This window comes from Pterocles gutturalis, unplaced genomic scaffold, assembly GCF_000699245.1.
Source record: "Pterocles gutturalis isolate BGI_N339 unplaced genomic scaffold, ASM69924v1 scaffold21694, whole genome shotgun sequence".
NCBI classification, from domain to species: domain Eukaryota; kingdom Metazoa; phylum Chordata; class Aves; order Pterocliformes; family Pteroclidae; genus Pterocles; species Pterocles gutturalis.
Window position 1 is genome coordinate 1 of NW_010133757.1, and position 22,113 is coordinate 22,113.

Genomic DNA, 22,113 nt, shown 5'->3' on the forward strand with positions numbered 1-22,113 from the left:
AAAGAAAGAAAAAAAAAGAAAGAAAAAAGGTGCTCTATTTATTTGCTTTATCCTGAGCAAACAACCCATTTTTGAGAAGGAACTACAAATCTAAAGTCTTTCATTGCCCAAAAAGCACTCTGTCAAATTAGAGGGCAGCATTAGCTCACAAAACAACATCATGACCTTGCAGAACTAACAGCATCCCTGTACACTAAGTACAATTACCAACAGTCCAATAAAGCTGCTGAAAATGCAAGTTATCTCCCAGTTCTGGACTTTAAAGACGTGATATCTTAATATGACAGTTACAGAAATATATATTTATATAAAATTAAAATGGCAATCATCAGACCTTTGAAGAATATGCATAATGTGAGCTTTTAAAGCTGACACCTAGGAATCACTAAACAAAAATAGAATTCTGGCACTCATTGCAAACCAATACTTAACCAGTCTAATCTGTGGGGAGCAGGGGTGAAGGAATCAAATCATCACTTCTGAAATCACCCCTCTGCTTAGAAAACTCCAAGGTTCCTAATGCCTAAAACATTCTTTGACTGAATATGTGGTTCAACTGATACAATTTACATCAAAACACAGACGAGGAAAACCTTACAAAATTGTGTGTAGTGAGAGGAACGTGATCAAGGAAGTCCACTTGTAGTTCCTCTCCAATCAAGGAGGCAGCATCTGTATTCCAATCCAAACGCACTTTTTTTCTGAAAGAAAGAGAAAATGGGGACAACAAAATTACTCAGGAGGTAAGAAGCCTAGCCTAATCAATGATCTATGTTTGTGAGTTTTCTTGAGTAAACTGAAAACAACTACAAGAAAGTGTGGCTAACCTCTTATAGTCAGCTATATTTCAGTGTCTTTCACTTAAAAAATTAGGAGCAACTTTGAAACCATAGCGATTCACCTCTTTTAATACGTAAGTCATTTAGATATATAGATTATTTGAAATAAGACACCTAGAAGCTGTAATGGAGTCATAGAAACACCCTTAAAAACAAAACATAAGAAATTATGAATGGCAGACTTGGTGACATGAAAGCCTTACTATGTGCTTCAACACTAAAGTTACTGGTGACCCCAGAATGGACTCAGTTACACAGAGATGTAAACCCACAAATGACTGCCTCATGAGTGAGGCTTGCAGGAGCATTAAGCCCAAGCCTTACGAGGTGTGAAGTTAAATGTATTTACTCCACGAGATACCTTCACTCCCTCAGCTTGTAAAAGAATCATTTGGTATTTAATAGCAGCATCCCCGGTCCTACAAAAAATAAGGAATATCTGAAGTGAGATTGAAATCCAAACATTGAAAAGTTGTAGAGGAAGGTAGAGCCTTAAAACTGAGCACATTTCATTTAAGAATCATGACCACTAAAGATTACCAGCTACAAATGGAGAAGAGAAATGCACCTTAAATATGAAGGCACATCATATAATTTTATCTACAGTACGACGAAAACCTCTGTAAGACACTACGAGCACTTGAGTGTACCCCTCAATATTGAGCATTTTTAATATTTAGCTTTAAAACAAAAATATTTTTTTTAATACGGAGGGAGCTGAAAAAGTTGCCCTAGAGAAGGGTAAGTAAAGCAACATGGAAGTGTTCACAACCAAGTTTTAAAAGAAACTAGCATGAGAGAGGAAGAAAGTATTATTGCTTGTATTCTAAAAACAAGATTTTTACATTCTCTAGTTGGAAGTTTCACATGTAACATTACAGGTTCTTACCCTTTTGGTTCAGTAAGAAGTCGAAAAACTGCACAGCATTCTGGCTGCAGACCTCTCACTTTAAGTGCCTTCATAAGACAATCATGTAAGGTCATTCCATTTCGCACATTTACCTGTGACCAAAAGAAAAAAAAAATCAAGTTAGTGATTGCAGAATTTAAGCTTTTTTTTTTTTTTTTGGGGGGGTGGGTATTTTCTTCTGCTATTCTTTATAAGTTCCAATAAAACTTCACAGCTGTTCACTTTTGAAGTTAATAGGTAAATAAAAATTACTTGTATGCTGTAACAACAGACTGCTGTGCCTTCTGATTTCACTCGCCACACGTTCAGACAACCTGCCAGACAGGCGTGTTTTCTGACACACATGTAACTATTGTGTACTTATGCAAAGGAAGTTTTGAAGCCATTTTATGACTTGTCAATGTCTTACCATTACCAAGCTTCTGTGAAACAGGATTTTATACAGCATTCATACAAGCAGGTAGCTTGTAAAAGGAATAGAAACAGAGGCAAACAGCTACCTTTACTATAAAAAAAGGCTTAATTTAGATTTCAGGAAATTTTGTGTAAGACAATTATTAGTATGCGCAGCTCCAAGAAATCTAATAGAAGCATTACCCCAAGAAGTTTCACTTCAGCTTTAACTACCACACTTCACTGTGGGCATCCAGGCGAAGAAAATGGTGACAGAAATGACAACGTGTTACTTCATACAGGCATTATTATTTAGGCCAGACAACTACTGTCTTTTAATGTGAAATGTGTAAGCAAAGTATCTTGCTCATGTATATCAGAAAAATACAGCAGCGAGGTAGAGAAATACAGGTTCTCAAAATACAGATACACTGTTTTCCAAATATGCCCTCTAGAATGAAGGTACTGATGACAACACACAATCACAGTAAGACCTTCCGTGAAGCTTGGCATTTCTCCTGACAGATACATGCCATAGCGTTAGCAACAGGAACAGTAAGACATTTCTTACAGAAAGGTAATCTATACTTACCACCGTGCGCTGCTTGTTGGGCAAGAAAACACGAATAGTATTACTAGTTTTGGAAGTATCTGATATTTTGCCATCATCAGATGCTCGACGTTGATAACCAAACTGCTGGACAATGGTAGGTGAGATACAGTTTGGGCCATCAAAGACAGAATCCTTGAGTCCAAAACCATTACTGATGGTCTTCCAAGCTCCCTGAATGTGCTCCATTGATGCAGTCTACAAAAAAAAAAGAAATTTAAAAAAAAAATTGAGGGAGTCAGGGAAAATTACAACATCCTTCACTATAAATTGGTACTCTCTCTTTCTGACACAACAGACTCGCAGCCTCTTTTGAAAGCATCTGAAAACTGCACTGCCTTCTCCCTTGTGACATGATCAACCTACACATACATGGTTGAGTTCACCCACATCTGCAAAATGAGACCAAGTCATGAAACTGCAAACATTAGCACAGACTGCACAGTTAAGAAAAAGAGGTCCAACAGGAATTATAATAAAAATAATTGAAGGAATTCTATCTTTATCAGTGATTTTGGGGCTTTGGTTTGGGGTTGGGGGCATGGTTTGGTTGTTGGTTTCTTCCATTTATTTTTAAAAAGGGTAGCGACTTTAATACTGTTAGTACAAAATATAAAACACTGTAATAGCATCACAATTTACATAGTATGAAACAGCAAAAGAAATGCCTAAAAACCCACATACACAATGCTCAGTTATATTTCAGCATAAACAGTGCAGGGACGTGAACAACTCCCTGCGTACTTCCCAGTCAGCACACAGCACTATTTTTGCACATTCAGGGGCAAAGATAAAGGTATCAGTGTATTTTTCCCCCAGCTATCACAACTCCAATGCAACTTGAAATCCAAATTATACTCCAAACGCATTTTACTCAAAACGAAGCAAAAAGAAAGCCTGAAGCAGTTTTTAACAGTGAAATGTACTCCTTGCAAAACTTCCAAGTAGCCAGATTCATCACCAAGCTTTCAAAAAGAAAAAAAATAATTAAAAAGGAAGACTGAAAATAAGCACAGTAGTTTATTTCCCCCATAAAACAACATCCTTCCATAAAAATCTGAGAAACTGATGCTCAGAACTACACGGTGCAAGTGCAATTCTTTTGGCATGCTAGTAGATTATTTCCAAATTAATCTTCAATGGTTGTGCACACCACATATATTCCTGATCACCTCTATGAAAGAGAAAGAAAGTCATAGTAAAGCTGCAAAGTCAAAAAGCAACTCAGTCAGGAAATGCCAAAATAAAGGTCTTCCAAGCAGTCCTAATCCCATCCCCTTAAGGTACAGGAAAGACTTACACTGAAAGACCTACGTTGTTCCCCTGAAACCACTAATAATTCAATAGATAATACCCAACACTCCTTAACTGAACAGCTCTCGGTATCTCCTGAAGTCTCATTTCATGCATGGTCCTGTGCCTCCTTTGTTGGAAATTATTTGCACCCTCCAATTCACTTCTTCACGCTCTTTTGTGTAGCACCCATTGAGAGAGAGAAGAGTGCTCCCCTCATCCCAAACCCTCACGTGCTTATGGCAGAGAACAAAGATGGTGTTTGTTACAGTTGAAGAGCTAAAGTAATGGAATTAATGGAAAAAAACATTTCCACTAGTGTTAAATGTCCATTTTGGGATGCCCAGAAGGATAAACTTTGAATTTCAGAGTGTTTCAACCACAGCACCACTGCGAAAAGCCTCAGCTAGGTTTGTAAGTCTTCAACATCACTACAGCCCTAAGCCCAGATCTGATCAGTATCTAGAAAGGAAACATGTAAAAACAAACTGAAAGGTTAGGTTTATACGAAGCACCTAGCATCGCATGCAAATTCTACAGCAGAAGAGCTCTATGCCTCCTACACGCTCTGCTACAAAGGGATCTTTTTGGTCAGTTCCTAAACATTTCTTTCACTGACTTATACAATGACAACATACACATCTGCTCCTTCTCTCCTGCCTTTCGCTGTCACTCCTGCATCAATGACACCATTTGTGCAGGTCCAGTCAGTCAAAGGCTCAAAATATTTAAATGCCGATAAGATATAAAACTCAGCATCCAATCAAAACCTAATAAGATTTAGATACTTGGAATTATTTTCTTTTTTAAATATATGGCACCTAAATGACAAGTTGTTATGGTTTTGTGTGGGGGGTTTTGTCTGGTAGCAGGGAGGGGTGTAATGGCTCCTTAAGCAACTGCTAAGAGTTCCCCTGGCTTCCAGCCTGCTGCTGGCAGCAAGGGAGGGGCTGCAGTGGTGGCTCCTTTTTAAATGACTCTTAAGGAGTCACCCCCCTTTTGCCCCAAGCGTTTGGTAAAGGGAGTGGGGGAGGGGCACCACTATCATGTAGCCTTTTTGTAAGAAACTGCTTGAAGTGTCCCGCTCAGGCTGGACCCGTCCCAGGTCAGGGCTGAGCCCACTGGCACCTCTGGGAATGACATATTGAAGAGGGGCACAGAACAATGGGTTGGCGCGACCCCGGGCAGGGCATGGCTCAGGTGGGCGGCCTGGCCATCCAGCCGCCTGCTCGGCTTCTGCGAACCAACCTGCCCTAGCCCAAGCCTCCACCATGGCTCACCCAGGAGTCGTTCTTCCCGGGAGCCGATGAAGACCTTCAACAGCAGAGAAAAAGAAGTGGGATTTGAGAGATGAAGGAACCATATGACACTCCAGTCAGCGAGAGAGAGAGAGCTTCTCCGTCATTTTCCCCTGCCACGTGGTGAAGAAAACAAGCAGCCGCGGAGGACCCCACGCTGGAACTAGAAGCCCCATGCTGGAGTCGGGGGAGTCGTCAGGGGACTGACGCCCCGTTGGAAAATCCACGTGGCAGCCAGGAGAGACTGTGAGGAGGAAGGAGGGGCGGACTGACTGCAGCCCCCCCACTCCCTGGCCCCCCTGTGCCGCCAGGGGGGAGAAGGTACAGAACAAAGCCTTTGGGCTTTGGGAAGAAGGGAGGGGGGGGGGAGAAGTGCCTTTTTGTAAGATGTGGTTTCTCTCTTTCAATATCCTGCTTCTTGTTGTAAATAGTTAATAAAGTCAATTGTTTTTCTTGTTCTTCCCAAGTGATGTGGGTTTCTTGCCCATGACCCTGAGTGGTGAGTGGGACCCTCCCTGTCCCTGTCTCAGCCCACCAGGTGTTTAGAAAAACTCTCCCTGTGGTTTTATAAACCACAACACAAGTCTTACATTTGATGTAAAAAGAGACCAAGGAATGGGAAGACAGAGACATTCGGGAAGGAGGAGGCAGGAGGGAAGATAAAACTGAGGAACACAACCAAGTTCAGCATGCACAAGCAGCAAGTACAACAATCTCACAATTCATACACACTGCCCGACTCTCTGGAATATTACGCATGTGGACAGCTAAAAGATTAACTAATTAGATGGTGACAATAAAACCAGAGCAGAGATAAGCCGTTAGATAAGAGGGGTAAGATGAAACACAGACAGCTTGTTCTCTTTTCCCCTCTGAACTTACCCACTGTGGGAAACCCTACTTTACTTCACCCTTCTACATAATGCATGAGACAAAACAAGAAGAGGAGCTCAAGTGGATTTCTCTACCAAGTAAGTTGAGATAAGGAATAGCAGAGCAAGCATCAAAACCTCCTTGCTGTCACTGCTGACCTAAGCTGACAACACCCTAACGTTACAACCTATATATTTAATATTTTGACATGCTGCAAACATTTCCTGAAAAATTCAAGAGAAAACAGGAAAAGACCAAAAATTCAAACTTGCACCTTGACGAAAGACAAAAAAAGGTACTCCCCTGCTCTGCCGGTGCTCTCTTGTCCAAATATGAAAAGCCTACTGCATACTGCAAAAAAGCCTACTAGAGAAGATCACAGAAACACATTTTGAGGCTGTTGTACACACACAGTCAAAAGAACACAAAGAAAGCAACTGCTATCAGCCTTCTGTACAATACAAATATCAGTTGCATTGTGCATTTGGATCCTGCTCCTTCCTAGGATCTTTGCCTCAATTAAGTGCTGGATATCCTCAGGACTGTGTATGTTTGGCATACTCCTCTCTTCCAGAGATGCCCTGCTCTCTCTTGCCACCCTGCTTCACCAGTGCATTTTTGCCATCTCTTTGGCTGCAGCTGATGAGCGTATCCTCGGCAGCTTGGGTTTGCTCACAAATACTGAGAGTTCTTTTTCTAGAAAATGAAAGTTCTTGCTTCCTCACCTCAGCAGGCAAATGTAAAACATGCCATCCTTGGCTCTCCTTCCTGCCTAAGCAGAAGGATATAGATTCCACTCACAGACTTCAAGTAGGAGCCGCCAGTGAAGGGAGAAGATGAGAACTTAGCTCAGATCTGGCCTGGAGTGGACAAAAGTCTCAAGTGGCCTGAGGGTGGATGGGTAGGGGAGAAGAAAGGGAAGTTTAAAAGATATTTTCAGTCTCCTGGGGAGAGACAAGGAATGCATGATGAAAAGTTGCTAAACCTGCTCTTGGCATCCATGGTGCAAAGGCATGCAGCTGTTAAGGTAGAGCTTGGTGAAGAAACAGCAGTAATCGATTGTCATTCTGCTGACTTTTGCAACTATTCAGAGGCAACCCTCATGTGGGATGACAGGAGGCTCCAGGTCCTCAGAAATACCTCTTCACTCGAGCCAAGAAGAGTCTAGTAGAGAAGACTTCAATTCTGATACCGTATGGATAGCCACTGGACATGTGCACTTCTAACTGGTCTTACTCCAAATTATAACCGTAGAGACAGTCTTAGAAGTAATTACTAATGAATTACACTTTCCCCCTGCCCTCTAGCATAAAGAAAGATAGCTTAAAAATTATATGAATATATACAAAAACATCCACTTCAAATTCAAACAGCTCACTTCATGGATAGATATGAGGTAGGAAAATTAGCATGACAACGACTTGACCAGCTTTCAGCTGACAAAAAAAGATAAATATATGCAGCATAATACACACATACACACACAATTTCTAGTTGATACATTGAACACAGAGCCAAGCACAACAGCAGAAGACAACATACTATTTCACAGGACACAGGTTGGTGTGTCCACTTTCTGGCCACCTGAACAGATAAGACGTCCACAGCATAGCTGACCTGTCAGTGTCCTGTAACCTGTTTATTCATTTTGGGTCGTTTTCTCTACGCAGTCATTGACGAAAGCCATTTTTACTGAAACTAAACTAATTTTCTCCAGCTCTCCCAAGATCTACACCAATTCACTCCAGTGAAAAGATGTCTGATATGTTCTAAAGAGAAATTTAATTTAAAATAAAGGAGGGAAGGTTTTATATTTACATCTTCATAAACACACAACTCTTAGTTTGTCTATTCCAGAAAAACTATCTTTTTTTCCTTTAAATGAGTTACAAGCATGTTTCTGAAACGTAATCATTACCAGATATTAGATTTATATTTATGCCACACTCACATAATCCATTGCCAGCGAATGTTTTAATGCATCTAAAATTTTTCTTTAAAACTTTTCTTACCGCAACTCCTCACTTTCATAAAAATTACTTCAAACAGCCTGGCTACAACTGAAAAACTGCAACAGCAGAATTCAAAGAATATGTTAAGATACTAAAGTATATCAGTCTCCTTGTAGATCCAGTACTGCTAGGAAACGGATACTGATTTGTTTCATGTTAAACATTCCATCTGAGCAGAAAAAAAATCTCCATTCACTATTCATTCACCTCCCACAGGTATGGAGGTATCCCACACACTGACCAAGATTGCACTTTCATTAGTATTTTTTGCATAATTACAGCTGTTGATAATCAGCCATTTGAACAAGTACTAAAACCCAATGCACAAAACAGCCATGCAATGTGCACATCCAACAGTAACAAATTCCTAGAGATCATTCTCTCATATCGACTCAGATCATACATTCATATCATTCATTCATATCCAAAAGATACTTTAAGTTACTAAACTTTTTCCATGACTAGCAAAAAGTGTTTCATCTGAACTGTTAAAAATTTCAGTCTGTCTCCCTAAGCAATGCTGAAACTGGTAATGAAAAAGCCTGAAAGTTCACAGGATACAAAGCTCAACTCCTCTCAGTATAGAGTTTAGGTGCCATGCCCTTTCCTTTATTTCTGGAACAAACACCAAAAGCTTTTAAAGAAAAACATAAATAGAGTTCCCCCTCCCAGCACACACACATGCTGCCATTTTTATCCACGTGAACAATTAAAAGTCACATTCATGTTTAATGAAATACATACACAAACACAACACACCACAGAACAAAACACAGAATCCATTTCAAAGTGAACACTTTTGTTAGAAAACATAAGCTTTAAAAGTTGCTTATAAGAAAACTTTTCATCCCTGACACAAAAAGATCAATAAAACATTCAGCTGCAGTTTCTTCTCAGCTCCCTCCCATACAGTAATTCTCAATTGATTTAATATTGTATGGGCGACCACTTGTCTGGGGAAAAAAAGAAACCCACACCAAACAAGCATCTAATGGGATACATAGAGCAGTATTTTTTTTAAAGTAGCTTTTCATAGCAGTGGAAGATAAGTATGGACTCATTCCTATACTAATAAATAAAGCTGTGATCCATGTAAACATAAACGCCGGGTATGAGTTACAATCAGTCTAACAACCCAAGCAGATCTCTTGTAGATCTACAAGGTTGATGTTTTTCCTTCTAATGTCTTTCATTTTAAGAGACCAACACCAAAAAGCAAGCTTCTCCCTAGCAGAACTGACAAAAAAATAAATTAAAAATTAACAGGAGGAAATGTCATTGTTCAGGGGAAAAAACCCAAACGAAACCCAACCAAACACACACACCTCCCAAACCAAACAACCGATACTGGAAGATTACACACGTAACTTCTGCCTCCGTTGTTCTGATCTTGGAGGTATCTTTTCTCATCTTTTTCTCTATGTCTCTGAACCATTCATTTCTTAGTTACTACTTCAGCCATTGTGCTGCCAATGGAACTTTGAAGTTTTAAGGAAAGAAATAACATTGGTTTTCCAACAATTGGGGTCTACTGTAAGGAAGGTACAAGCAAACACAACTCTTAGTCTGACACACTCTGAGACTGATTAATCCTTTGCAAGATAAACACTTCTTTGTATTTAAGAGTAACTTCCACAGTAAAACTTTGGTTAGTAAGCATAAACCAAGTCATATTACTTTGCTGTAGCAGGCTGTACTTTGGGCTCTGTTTAGGAGGCATTTGTCACCAAAACTATTCCCACCCTTAGCTGCTCTGTGCCTCCTCCCCTCTCTGTCGATGAGAATGGCTCCAGGCCACTTTTCCTAAACTATTCTTAGGAAGATCTGTTTGGTTTGTCCTTTCCACACAGATCATTCTCATGTCAGTCATCCATTTCTTTCCACATGAAATTTCTACCACGTTTAAATGCTCTATACGTTCAAAACCAGAATTCCTTCATTACAGAAACAGGAGCACTGAACATTCTGCTTGTACCTAAAAGAGCACAAAGGGATATAGAATCCAAATCCTTCCCTTTCCTAAAGCATAAAAGCAACCCCAGGTAAAAAGAAAAATGCAGCAGGTGTTTCCAAGCACTCAGTCAGAACTTTTTTCAGTTTTAGTTAAGTACTGCTGCTGAGTTTATATAGATTCACAAAAAAAGTTTATAAAATTGCTATTAAAACAGCTATGAAAGGAAAAGGCAAGCAAGGGGAGTACACAAATTTTGCACATACATTTTGTACAAGTTTTGCTAACAAAGCACCAGAACACTATGTCATGGTGTAAAACCTACACTTGTTTCTGATTTTTATCTTATAATCAAAATTGATGAATACTGAGAAGTAGTCACTCAATGCTTTAAATGTCCTTTCTTAACACTATGAAGACTACTAAAGCTGAAGTGATATTTAAGATGCCCTCATTTAAGTTGGCAAATTCCAATGCATTACTAGAAATAAAAAGCATACTGAACACTGCTTTCTTATATCTCATTCTATCAGAATCACATTATATGACACTCTCGTCATGCTTAGACTTCCTGTTTCTTCACAGCAGAATCTTCCAAAGAAAGATTTAGAAAGATAGATCTTTAAAGCAGACCTTGCATTGCAGAAGTAGGACTATGAGTTTTTGTGTGTATTGACATTACACAGACAAGACACTTTGGACAAGCATTTTTTCCCCCAAGTCTTCCAATCAACTGTACATACATTTTCAGACACGTGCCTATTTGCATTCTGAACTTGCTCATGCTTGAATTGTTTAAAGGACGGATGAAAGCCACAAACTGTATTTACAGTTGCCTGGAATTCATCCACTTTACAGCAAGGAGAAAAAAATTACTCAAATGTCAGCAATCCACCACATGCCCTTCCCACACAAGTTCTCAAGGATTAAACAAAAGTGAACTGAGAATCTCAGCACAAAGTATTACTGGCTTTGTCCTCCCTCAGTCACACGTAGTGAATGAAACAACACCGAGGATGCCACCGCTGAGAACACATCAGTCTTTAAAACAACCTCAATTTTGCTAGAAAGGAACACAGTCCGAGATATTAGGTTATTCAAGTAACTTGTGGGAGCTGCTAGTTACGCAGGCTAACTGTCCCGTTCAGACATACCACAGTCACTGCTGAAATACCACTGCAAAATATCAAACAATAGTTCGACAGAATAGGATTCAGTGATCCAGCAAGTTCAAGGTAGGTGTTCTCTGCATTCACTCAGGGCAGTTTTAAACTAATAAACACAGTTGATCAACTGCGGGCTCTGGGCCAGAGCCAGCAGTGCCACCAGGACGTCAACACTACAATTCTAAGAGCCTGGGCATGGAAACAACGTGCAGATTGGGGTGGAGGTGGAGAGGGCAAGGAATAGGGGCAACAGCACCAGGAAAGGTTTGGAAGGGGCCTTGAAATATTTTTTCTGAGAGAAGATAGAACAAATGATTCTCCCTTATATTTTATAATAACGTGCACCTGGGAATAGTTGAACATATGTTTCTGAAATATGAACTAAATCTAACATGATACTACTTGAGTATTTTAGTTACAAACTGCCTGGACAGCTCTGCTAAATTTTCTTGTTTCCTATTCGCTGGTATTTGCAAAGAAGCCTGCATAAAATGGCAAATAAAAACAATGTAAATAGAAATTAGAGACTGTATACAAGCAAAATTACATCAAACATCTACTGTCCCGAGTGCCTCCAAAAAGAAATTATGCTCCGTTTTAACACTCTCTTACATCATCTTCCTAAATACATCCATAAAATTATGTTTCTGGTTTGGATGGGGTTTTATTTATTTAACAAAGTGCCATAACAGACTTTGTTTCAGAGGTACAACCTCACAAAAGAAAAAAAAACCACCACGACCACCAGTTGTAAAATAGTGTCACAGATGCGACTTACATTAGGTCTGGATTATTCCCAACAGATCTGTAGCTGTGTGGAAAGGCAAATGTTGTTTGGAGAAGACAGGCAAGTATCAGTATCTAAAGTTCTAAACTGAGGGAGGCCTTTCCACCTGCAAAGTAAATATTCATGGAGACTGACTAAAGTAAGAGCTTAAGTAAGAGCTTACATTTCTGACAAAGCAAACACTGAAACAACTGTAGGTATAATATCAATTTTGTGGAATTTCCCAAAAAACAAAAAGCAAATTTTAGCGGCAGAGCTCAGTTGTGGTAAATTTCCCTTCCCCCAGGAAATGCCCAGGCACCTCAGAAGAAAGAATGGGGCAGGGTAAGGAGAAAGGGAAAGATAACCAGAGAAAGTTATTATACCTTTAATTTTCCTTTAAGTGGATGAAGTCCTATGACAAAAGGACGAAGTACATCATCTGTGGAAGGTAACAGAAAAACAGCAATTTACTGTTTTAATAGACAAACTTACATACATGCACAACATACCAAATTAGTAACCAAATAATTATGCTGTAAATTACATCAATAGTAGAGTTAACTTCTCATCCTTCTACTGTTTTCAGGGCCTTCTAAGCCTTTCATTATTTTATGCAACATTTCAGAGTAATGAGATGCACTGTGTAAAGCCAGACTGCACGACAACCAAATGCTACCCCAGCTCAACATAATCTCATTCTTATTCAAGAACATCATAAAAATGTTTTTCAGCTAAAACCTCTCTAAAGTAAAAATTAAGCATGAGTTTAATACTTTCTTCTAAGACATCAGTTCCTCACTTACACACAGAAACACCTTGCTGACTCACAAATGCTACGAAAAATCTTGGATCCAAAACAGAAGTACCAAGAAGCTAAGCCTCTGAAGGTTATCTGTGTTTTGCATATAAGCATTAACTGGAAGAGGAAGAACTCCCAGGGAAGCTGAAGAAGGCTTGATTAAAAGATATGAAGCTCAGATTAGTTAAAGAAAGAAGTTTAAGTCAAATATACAAAAATAGACAGTAAATGGTAAAACGCTTTCTTACCCAAAAGTTCCCATCCTAATCAGAAATTCCTAAAACAATCCCATGCAAAGATGATTAGAGGAGGCAAAGATGCAACACAGTCAGAGTCGCTGAGGCTGGAAGGGACCTCTTGAGATCATTTAGTCCAGCCTCCCTGCTCAAGCACAGGCAGCTACAGCAGCCTGCCCAGGACTACACAAACTAGGTTTGAGCATCTCCACAAGTACACATCCCCAGCCTCTCCGTGCATCCTGTTCCAGTGTTTGACTGCCCTCACAGTAAAAAAAAAAAAAAAAAATAAATAAAAATAAGTGTCTTCTTGTGTTCAGATGGAGATTCACGTGTTTTAATTTGTGCTCATTGCCCCTTGTGCTGCCACTGGCACTAAGGAGAAGACTCTGGTGTCCTCTCTCATCCCTCTCATCAGTGTATTCATACACATCAATAACATCCCCAGCAAAGCTTTCCCACATCTCTCTTTATATGAAATACAAGAAAGTACACATAAAAAAAGTCTGAACCATACACCATACATTGACCCTGCTTACTAACTTGCATACCTCTTTACAGTAAACATTTAGGAATGAGACACACAAAATATAGTCAATATGGCTTCCATCATGGCAAAAGATAAGCAGGGAGACTGGGGAAGAGGGAGGAAGAAGTTCTGTCTTTCGCACACCAGAGGAAAAGCTGAGATCTTTAGTTCTAACAGAAGACAACCAGACAGCAATAACAACATACTTAGGAAATAAACCACACTGAATCAAGGGGGAGGAGGTGGTGTTTATTTTTAACAGATTACATTACTGACAATAAGGTGTGAAAAGTGATGTGACCAGAAATTATGTGGGGGCCAGAAGCAGAGAAAAACTGGGAAGATCAGAAACACTGTAAGAACCATAAGAGTAAGCAGAGGACCAGAGAAAGACAACCTGACAGGAACCAATATAGGCATGGGGGGAACAGGGGGAAGTGTTGTTCTTTTGTTTCTTTAAAAGTAGCTAGGCTGACAATTAGCAAACTGATAAAAACAAGGACACAGTTATGATCCTCACATTTAGCTAAGAGGTCAAGAGATTTGCAAAGACCAGTTCCTGAGGAAAACAAGAGCTAAAAACTGAGCTTAAAAGAGTCTGGGACAAACTTCAAGGAAATTAATCCAGTCAATATGATGAAAAAAGAGCTGATGGGGAGGGATAGAGGTTTTACAGACTGAAAAATTGAAAGCATTTTTATTGACAAATCAGCCAGAAGAAAAAAGAATCTCGTACACAAAACGAGAAGGAAAGGCATAGCATAAAACAAGTGTGATGTGTTAAAGAAGTAGCAGGTACAACATTTCTACGTGCAACCAAAGTAACAGCTGTAAGAGAGTAAAAATCACATATTTTTCTTGACAGGTAAGATAGACACGAAAAACAAAAATCAGTAAGAATATCTGCTAATAGAAGTGGCAACAAGAAGGTTTAAGAAGCAAAAAAGTTGACAAAAATACCAGCTGTTATTGCAGATGTGAGATATAATAAAATCTGAGAAGCAGAATTGTTCACCTAAGACAATGGCAAAGTCAAGGGAGAAGAAAATGACTCTGTACTGGAGGAAGTTTGCCTACTTGCAGGATTTCCACCTGAGATACTCCACAGTGCAAGAGAAGCAGGTGTTCTGTAAGGGGAATGCTGAACTCGCACAAGTTGATCACTGATCATACTGCAGTGTCAAACTCCTGCTTTTGAAAAATTAAAAATTCTGCTACAAATATACATCTAATTACACAAATAGCCAGAACAAGAGTTTGAAACAGTTTTAAAATGACAGGTTTGTATTTCAGTGTTGCCAAGTCACTTTTGAACTAGATGCTGATGGTTTTAGAAAACACATCTGGATTAGGTAATTGCAAACGTTAGACATTTCAGCACTGTGATTCAGACAGTCATACATCTGCATATGCGATATCCTATACATGATACTTCTACAACTGAACCCCTGAGTTATACTGTTGTGGAAATCTTGCTGTTTCCTCCAGTTTTCACCACAATCAGTTTGGCAGATACAGTACTCTCTCACTGGCAGTGCTGAAAATGTATTCCCAGAAAAAAAATATTGATTTTCTATTGTGTGAAGGAACCATCAACTTAAATATTAATCAAAACCAGATAAGCTTTTTAGAAGTTATGACAAAAACCTACTACTACTCTTATTCCTGGGCTACACTGTTAATTCCCTGTCTTTAAGAATCACATTGTCTATTTAAAGTCTCCACATGAGAAACTCAGAAAGACAAAACACTCAATATACAAAGGAAACTAAAACAAACAAACAAAAAAAAAAACCTCTGCCAGACATAAAACATGTAAACAAAAGCGAAAGAATATCTCACAGCTACAGCAGCAGTACTATTTGTGGTGACAGAAGAAAAAAAACATTTTCAAATGTAAGACAATTTTAGTCTCAATCTGCCTGATAATTTTATTGAACATTTTCTTCAGAGCATACAGCACTTCTGTAAAACAAAATAATTCCAGGTACTGTCCTGTAACTGAACATCACAAGGGCAGTCTTACTGGAATAGGTAAAAATAGCACTAGTGAGCATGCCAAAGGAGAGTCTTTCCACTGTGTAGCCAGTGCTTAGATTGCAACATCAGCTGGCTCTCTTTTTATAACCTCTTGATTGCCAGTGAACAAGTTACACAGTCAACTTGAAAGGTTTCAGAAATGGAACAGTAAACTCTGGAACTCACTTTCAGATTAAATCAATCCACTGTATCACTCTGACACACTTTGTTTCAGCACGCTATTATTGCCTGCTTAGCTTTCTACTTGCTTCTAAAGCATGTAACACAGACGAATGATGTAATTCAGAGTACGGTTTATTTTTTGTCAAATGTCAGCAAAAAATTAGAGGCTTGCACACTTTATTGTTTCTTTTGGCTGCAACACTCTCTGGAAGCTAACTTACTACATTCTCTAGCGGCCACGCACGTGCCATTCTCCAATGAACCCGTTTTGGCCCGTTTCTGTAGACGCACCCCCTCAACTCCAGCCTCCCTGGAACAACCACTCCCTAGCACCTCAACTCTAAATAGGTTTTTTTTCCATGTTTCCACATAAAAATAGCAACCGTCACAATATGAACATTTACAGCTGTTAGACCAGTGATCAAACTGAGACAGAAGTGTTGTTTTGCTAGAAGAAATTTGTGCTCCTTAGCCAGCAGCTTGACTTACAGATGACTGAAACTGCTTAGCTTTCTAATTAGGTACAAGGGAAACCAGTATCCTCCCATCTTCAACACCACAAACTGGTTTCTGCCTGCTCATGCCTACATATTGGTATTGATTGGAGATGGCTTTCAAAGTTATTGGAGAGATAGGGATGGAAAAGAAAGCTGTAAAAAAACAAGATGTCACTTGGCTTGTACAGTTACTTGTATAGTTTTTTCCCCTCAGTCTAAGAAAAACTGAATAATCATCAACATATTTAACTCTCCTTAAGTTTGAAAGTGCTACCATCATCAAAAATGTGTTTATTTGCACACAGCGACCCCAGTACTGTGTCTCTAGATGAAGGAATACACATAGCTCTCATGCAAATTCAAAAGCAGACTGAGTTTAGACACATTTGCCATGCTTAATGCACAAGTTTTACAACATAGGTTTTACAAAAAAAGTCATAAAATTACAACAAAGATGTGCCCAAATAAAGAACTGGTTAAAAAAAAAAAAAAAAGGTATTTTAATGGGCTTATGAAACAGATTAGACCTGAAGGAATTCAAATTGTATCAGAAATTATCAAAATAAAGAAAGCATTTACCTGACAATCTTGGCATTAACAATTCCTGGATAAATTCTGAACTTCTGGAATTCTAAAAAAAGGTTTTATACAATATAAAGTTGGAGTCATATCCTCTATCATAAATATGATCAACCTACAGTGAAACTTGGAGGAAAGTTTCTAAAACAAAGTTTAAAAAAAATACATCAAGTTGTCACTAAATATCAAATACACCTTTTCAACTGAAAGCTAGAGAAGTAATTACAGGCTCTTTCATCTCCACATTAAGTGGAATTAAAACCCACCTTGCTTTTTCTTTCACAAGAAATTTATAAAAATATTTCATCTTCTCTGATAATCATTTGGGAATAACATAATGAGCATTTTTGGGGGTAGCAATACATTAGGAATTTTTTTTAATGGTTAAGATGTTATTAACTAGCATTTTCTTCTTCCCAGCAACACTGCCACCATTGAAGCTTCCAATCTGACGGTTCTCCCCGCACTAGCTCCATTACTTGGCAGGACTACCTCCCTGTGTTGCTACATTTTTGTTAACAATTCCATACAGACAAAAGGGAGGAGTACATGCATCTTCACCTGTTCCACTACACTTTCTTCAGTTTCATCAAGAAACACTGATGGAAAACCTCACACATAGTTTCATCTACACAGGGAGAACTATAGAACAAAGCAAAAAGGATGATAATTTATTTGTTTGTCCAAAAAGCAGTCACAGTCGGGGAGACACACTTCATCTCTTCCACAGGTAGTGAGAGAGTAAAGAGAGAGCAGTGCCTTGTGGTACACTAATAGACCAAAACCACCACTCCAGAAAATATTGAAAACATGACCAGACTTCAAACAAACACTGCGAAATTACCGAGAATAGAGCAAGAAAGTGGCATATTCAAAAACTGGATCAAATTACTGATAGAGTTGAAAGGGAGGAACACTGGAAGCAAAGGACTAGCAAAATAAAAGACATTACATAAAAATAAAAAGGAAGATTAGCCATATATTAGTTTCTCTATATACACCTAAATGTTAGCCCTACAAAGGCACAAAGGCATTAAAGACATGGTTCTTCTATTTGCGCACTACCCTGCATCCCCCTCTTGCTAGTCCCTCCAGCTAAGTGTTCCTAAAACACTCATTTTCAAAACTCTAGTTTGTTCTATAGCGAAAAATGTATGTAATAGAAGACTATAATGGGGGCTCTGAGATATTTTTTAAAGTCTAAACCTCTGAGCCAGCTTTAATTAATATGGTTAACCCCATGCCACACCCAGCTGCAAGTTTGTGAAGCAACCTCCCCCTAGCTTATGAACTAAAAATATACAAGATGTCTCAACTGCTCTTAACCGATACTACGTATTTCAATCAGAATGCCATATTAATTAACACTCTTTTGTCAGCTGTTTGTCAGAAATGAAATATTTTAGGGTCAAACCAATCTCAAGTATGCAATGTAAGCTGAAATCTGAAATTAAGTCATGTAATGCAGCAGTAAGAGAAAACAGGCAGCACTACCGTAATCAACTCAGTATCTGCAGAGAGCCACAACACAGCAAGTGAAATGATCCCGCAGAGCAATGAAACCAAGAACGACAACAACAACATAAAAAAGGGCTTATATCAGAAGAGCTGGAGATACAGGTCCCGTTTGCAGATTTTCAGATAGGGTAAAGCAAACAAGGCAGTCACTTGTATGCTCACCGCATGCACAGATTATTTGCAAGGCAATTCTAAAACTCTTTTGCCTGGAGTTAAAACCAATCAGCTTTGATTTAACTGTGCTACTGCTCTGCTACATTTATGCAAGCATGCAGGATACGTTTGGAACATGCACAGGAGAAAAGGCAGAACACAGACACACCTGCAACTGCAAACAAATCCAGCAACCCGCATTTGCCACCAGATTGTCCTATACAAATCCAGCTTTTCTGTGTTAAAATCTTAGCTCTAAAAAGTTTGTCGTTCCCCATATGCAAGCAAAAACCTCTGGAAAACATATCACACTATGTCCCTTAAAACCCTGAAAAAATTATGCTCATTCACATCAACATTCTATTTAGTACCATTTATAATTCTTTGCTCTTAAGTCTACCAAGAAAATGTTTTACTTGTTTACAAATGACTCAAGAACAGCGCTTTGTTTACCCTCATCTACCGCATGCGTTGCAGCATTTCAGTACACAAGATGAGCATATTCTATTAAACTGCAAAAGGTCAGTACACACTGCTGCAATAAAATCTACTCTGTGTGAAACAGATGACATTTATAGTACAAACACAATATTCAAGTCACTAAAGGAAGAAACGTGCACCAGCTGCTTTTCAAAGCAAAATTGTTTACAAAAAAATAGTGAACGCAGCAAGAGCCAACAGAGCACTGAGAATTATTCACAGAACTTTGTCCGAAACAGACCTTCTTTTCAGAAAACCTAAGAACACCACTAAATATGTATCTGGATTACCCATACAAAATACCATACAGAGTTAAATGGTATCTAATTCATGCCATCTCGAAACTCATGAGCTAACGCACCCTTATTGCTAAAATCCCTTGTTAATTTGCCATAAAGATAGCATTTTTACCTGATTTGCTACTGTTACATCAAGTCCTCTTTCAATTAATTTCTAGAGCTGACAAAATGTTTCCACAACCTTACTCAAGACACAATGGATAGATTTCATACCAAAAATTACTGAAGGGTTTTGCATAAGCAATTATACAAAACCAATCAAAATCTGTACAATGCAGATGTAAACATGTCTGCTCATTTACAAATTAAACTTATGTGAAACTTACTGCGATTGTGCTTAAGTTGCCATGTTTGAAATTTTAGTTAAATCACAAGTTTTAATCTTGCTTTGACTATTTTCTTACTTCCCTAAATAAAGACAATTTTGACTTATGCCATTTGAGGTTTTTATGAGAAATAGAATGCTCACTCCTATTTCTCTTCACACAGTTACACAGATGATAGATTTTTAAGTTAGAAGATGACACAGGAACTTATTTCTTACAAAACAACAATCCTTTTCAATTATTCATTTGTTTCAAGTTGAACATGCATGGAAATTTTGGAAACTCAATGTTACTCTTGTTTCCTAGGCAACTGGTCTTACGCGATCATGCCACCCAGCTGTCCTTCTGCCTCTTCTCCAGCAACTCTTGGACATATTAGCTTATTTCAACTGAACAGTGAGGTAAAAGCATCAAGAATACAAAATCCCCACAGGCTATAAAAATAGGAAGCCAAAGTATGGAGGAATCCTTCACTCTCCTGGGCTCTCCATCAGCTGGGGCACCACAGCACAAACCTTTGGTGTGCCAGCTGCAGCAGGGCATCACCACATGACAAAACCAAACCAAGAAAAAACCCTCCCTCTTGCCTAGCTGGCAGGCCAAGAAGGGAGAAAAGAAACAGAAGAACAGAGGGAAAAATTTGGAGGGTGTTTAAGTAGAGCAATAGCAAAGACGGGGAAGAAAGGGGTGCTAGAGTTACTACAAAAGTGTGGCAAAGGGTATGACAAACCTGTATTGAACTAGACTTTGTTAGTTCACTTGCTCTCATAACTTTATTAGGAATATAAAAATAAAGAATCAGTATCCTTAGCACAAAAGGAAATTTACCAGCAGAACTCCTGCATTTCAAACTGATTTCTAGACTGACTGATACATAGTAATTCAAATTAACAATTTTTTGTTCCCATCTCCTACAAAAGTTTTAGAACCAACAGTTCCCTTCATCTCAATATAATCTGTTATCAAGACAGAAAACAAGGAAAACTTGGTTTTTCCTCAACTCCCGGTTTCCCAACAGTGAAGGAGCCAAAGAAATACACCAGGGAAAAGAGGGAAGTACACATCCCAGAAGAAATTAGTGCTGATTTAGCATACCAAGAAGTGCTGACCAACGATTTCCATGGGTCATGTTTGTGGTTTATAAAATATGAGTTATTTTAATAAGCTGTAGTAAGTGCAGGCTCTGAGACAGCAGTAACTTCATATGCAATTTTAACAGACTTTGTGGTTGTTAAAGAATAAAAAAATGGAAAATTTTAGCTACGCGTCAAAGGCATTCACCTGAAAAAAATAAAAAGTTTTATCTCTTCTTTGGAAATAAAAATATTGTTTCTCTGCCACTTCCAGATTTTCTTACAAAGCAGGTTAGTCAGCAGTGTTGCACAATAAGTTGTCCAGTCTTGAAGATATTAAGTATGCCAACAAACCATATGAAAAACACATTCCAGATTTCTGAAAGCACCACTGCTCCAACAAAAGTAAGCTAGTTCACATCTGATTTAAAAATCTAAGATTAAGTTGTTTACTGTATTAATCAGCCATCCATTTCATTACCACGTATACAGATCCATACCGTTTTTATGATTAACTGTAGCCTTAGGGTTTAGTTACAGAAAATATTCATTGAGACAAACTAAATTAAAGCCACTTCCATTCTGAATGGGTGTCCACAGAACAGATTTAACTGAACTCCCTGAAATTAACTTTCACATTCACCAATTCAATCTTTTCTTCCGCACCAACCGTAGACATGTCCTAAAGGATAAGCATGTCCATTCAAATTATATCCTAGTTTTACACAATGCAGTGATCCTTCAGGCAATATCTGGGGCTGAGTTTTTCAGAAACATTAAAATAGACATTTTAAAAGCCTTTTGTACAAAACTGTTTTCAGATATTTTAAGTTGGCTTTGGTTTTTGAAGAATCATTGTTTTAATCCATTACAGACCCTGCTTGTTTTGCATACCTACAACAACCTGCAATTGCATCTGGAATGCACACTGTGCTGTAGCAACTGCACCACAACTGGTTCTGAGGTCTCACTGTCCCAGGTAAGGTCTCTACATTTATGGATATCACTTAAAGTCTAAGAAGGAAAAAAAAAAAACTACACAAATTATTTAGCCCGACATAGGCAAGACAAAGAATAGACCAGAGACATGCTGCTTTGAGCGCGGGCAGGTTATTTGTGCATACTTTTAGACTGCAGATGAGTCCAGAAGCAGTGCAATCTTTGAGCCCTGGCTCTGGAGTAACACCATTTACACATAGCAAAGTTGTAACAGTTTAGAAGAAATCAGGAAACTAAAGAACCTTCCTCCAGTTCTCAAATATATTTTTTTAAACTGAATTTCAGAAAAAAAAAAAAAAAAAAAAGCAG

At 38.6% G+C, this 22,113-nt stretch overlaps 1 protein-coding gene across 1 annotated transcript; it reads right to left on the bottom strand.

The window, feature by feature from the left end:
• Positions 1 to 598: 598 nt before the first annotated feature.
• Positions 599 to 12,552, bottom strand: LOC104467549 (RAF proto-oncogene serine/threonine-protein kinase-like; the record flags this gene model as incomplete). The annotated part of the gene is made up of 4 exons (XM_010081364.1): positions 12,498 to 12,552; positions 2,735 to 2,950; positions 1,729 to 1,841; positions 599 to 701 (listed from the first exon to the last, which is right to left on the bottom strand). Coding segments are annotated over exons 2-4 (423 nt in total), but the record flags the coding sequence as incomplete, so codon positions are not given.
• Positions 12,553 to 22,113: the final 9,561 nt, after the last annotated feature.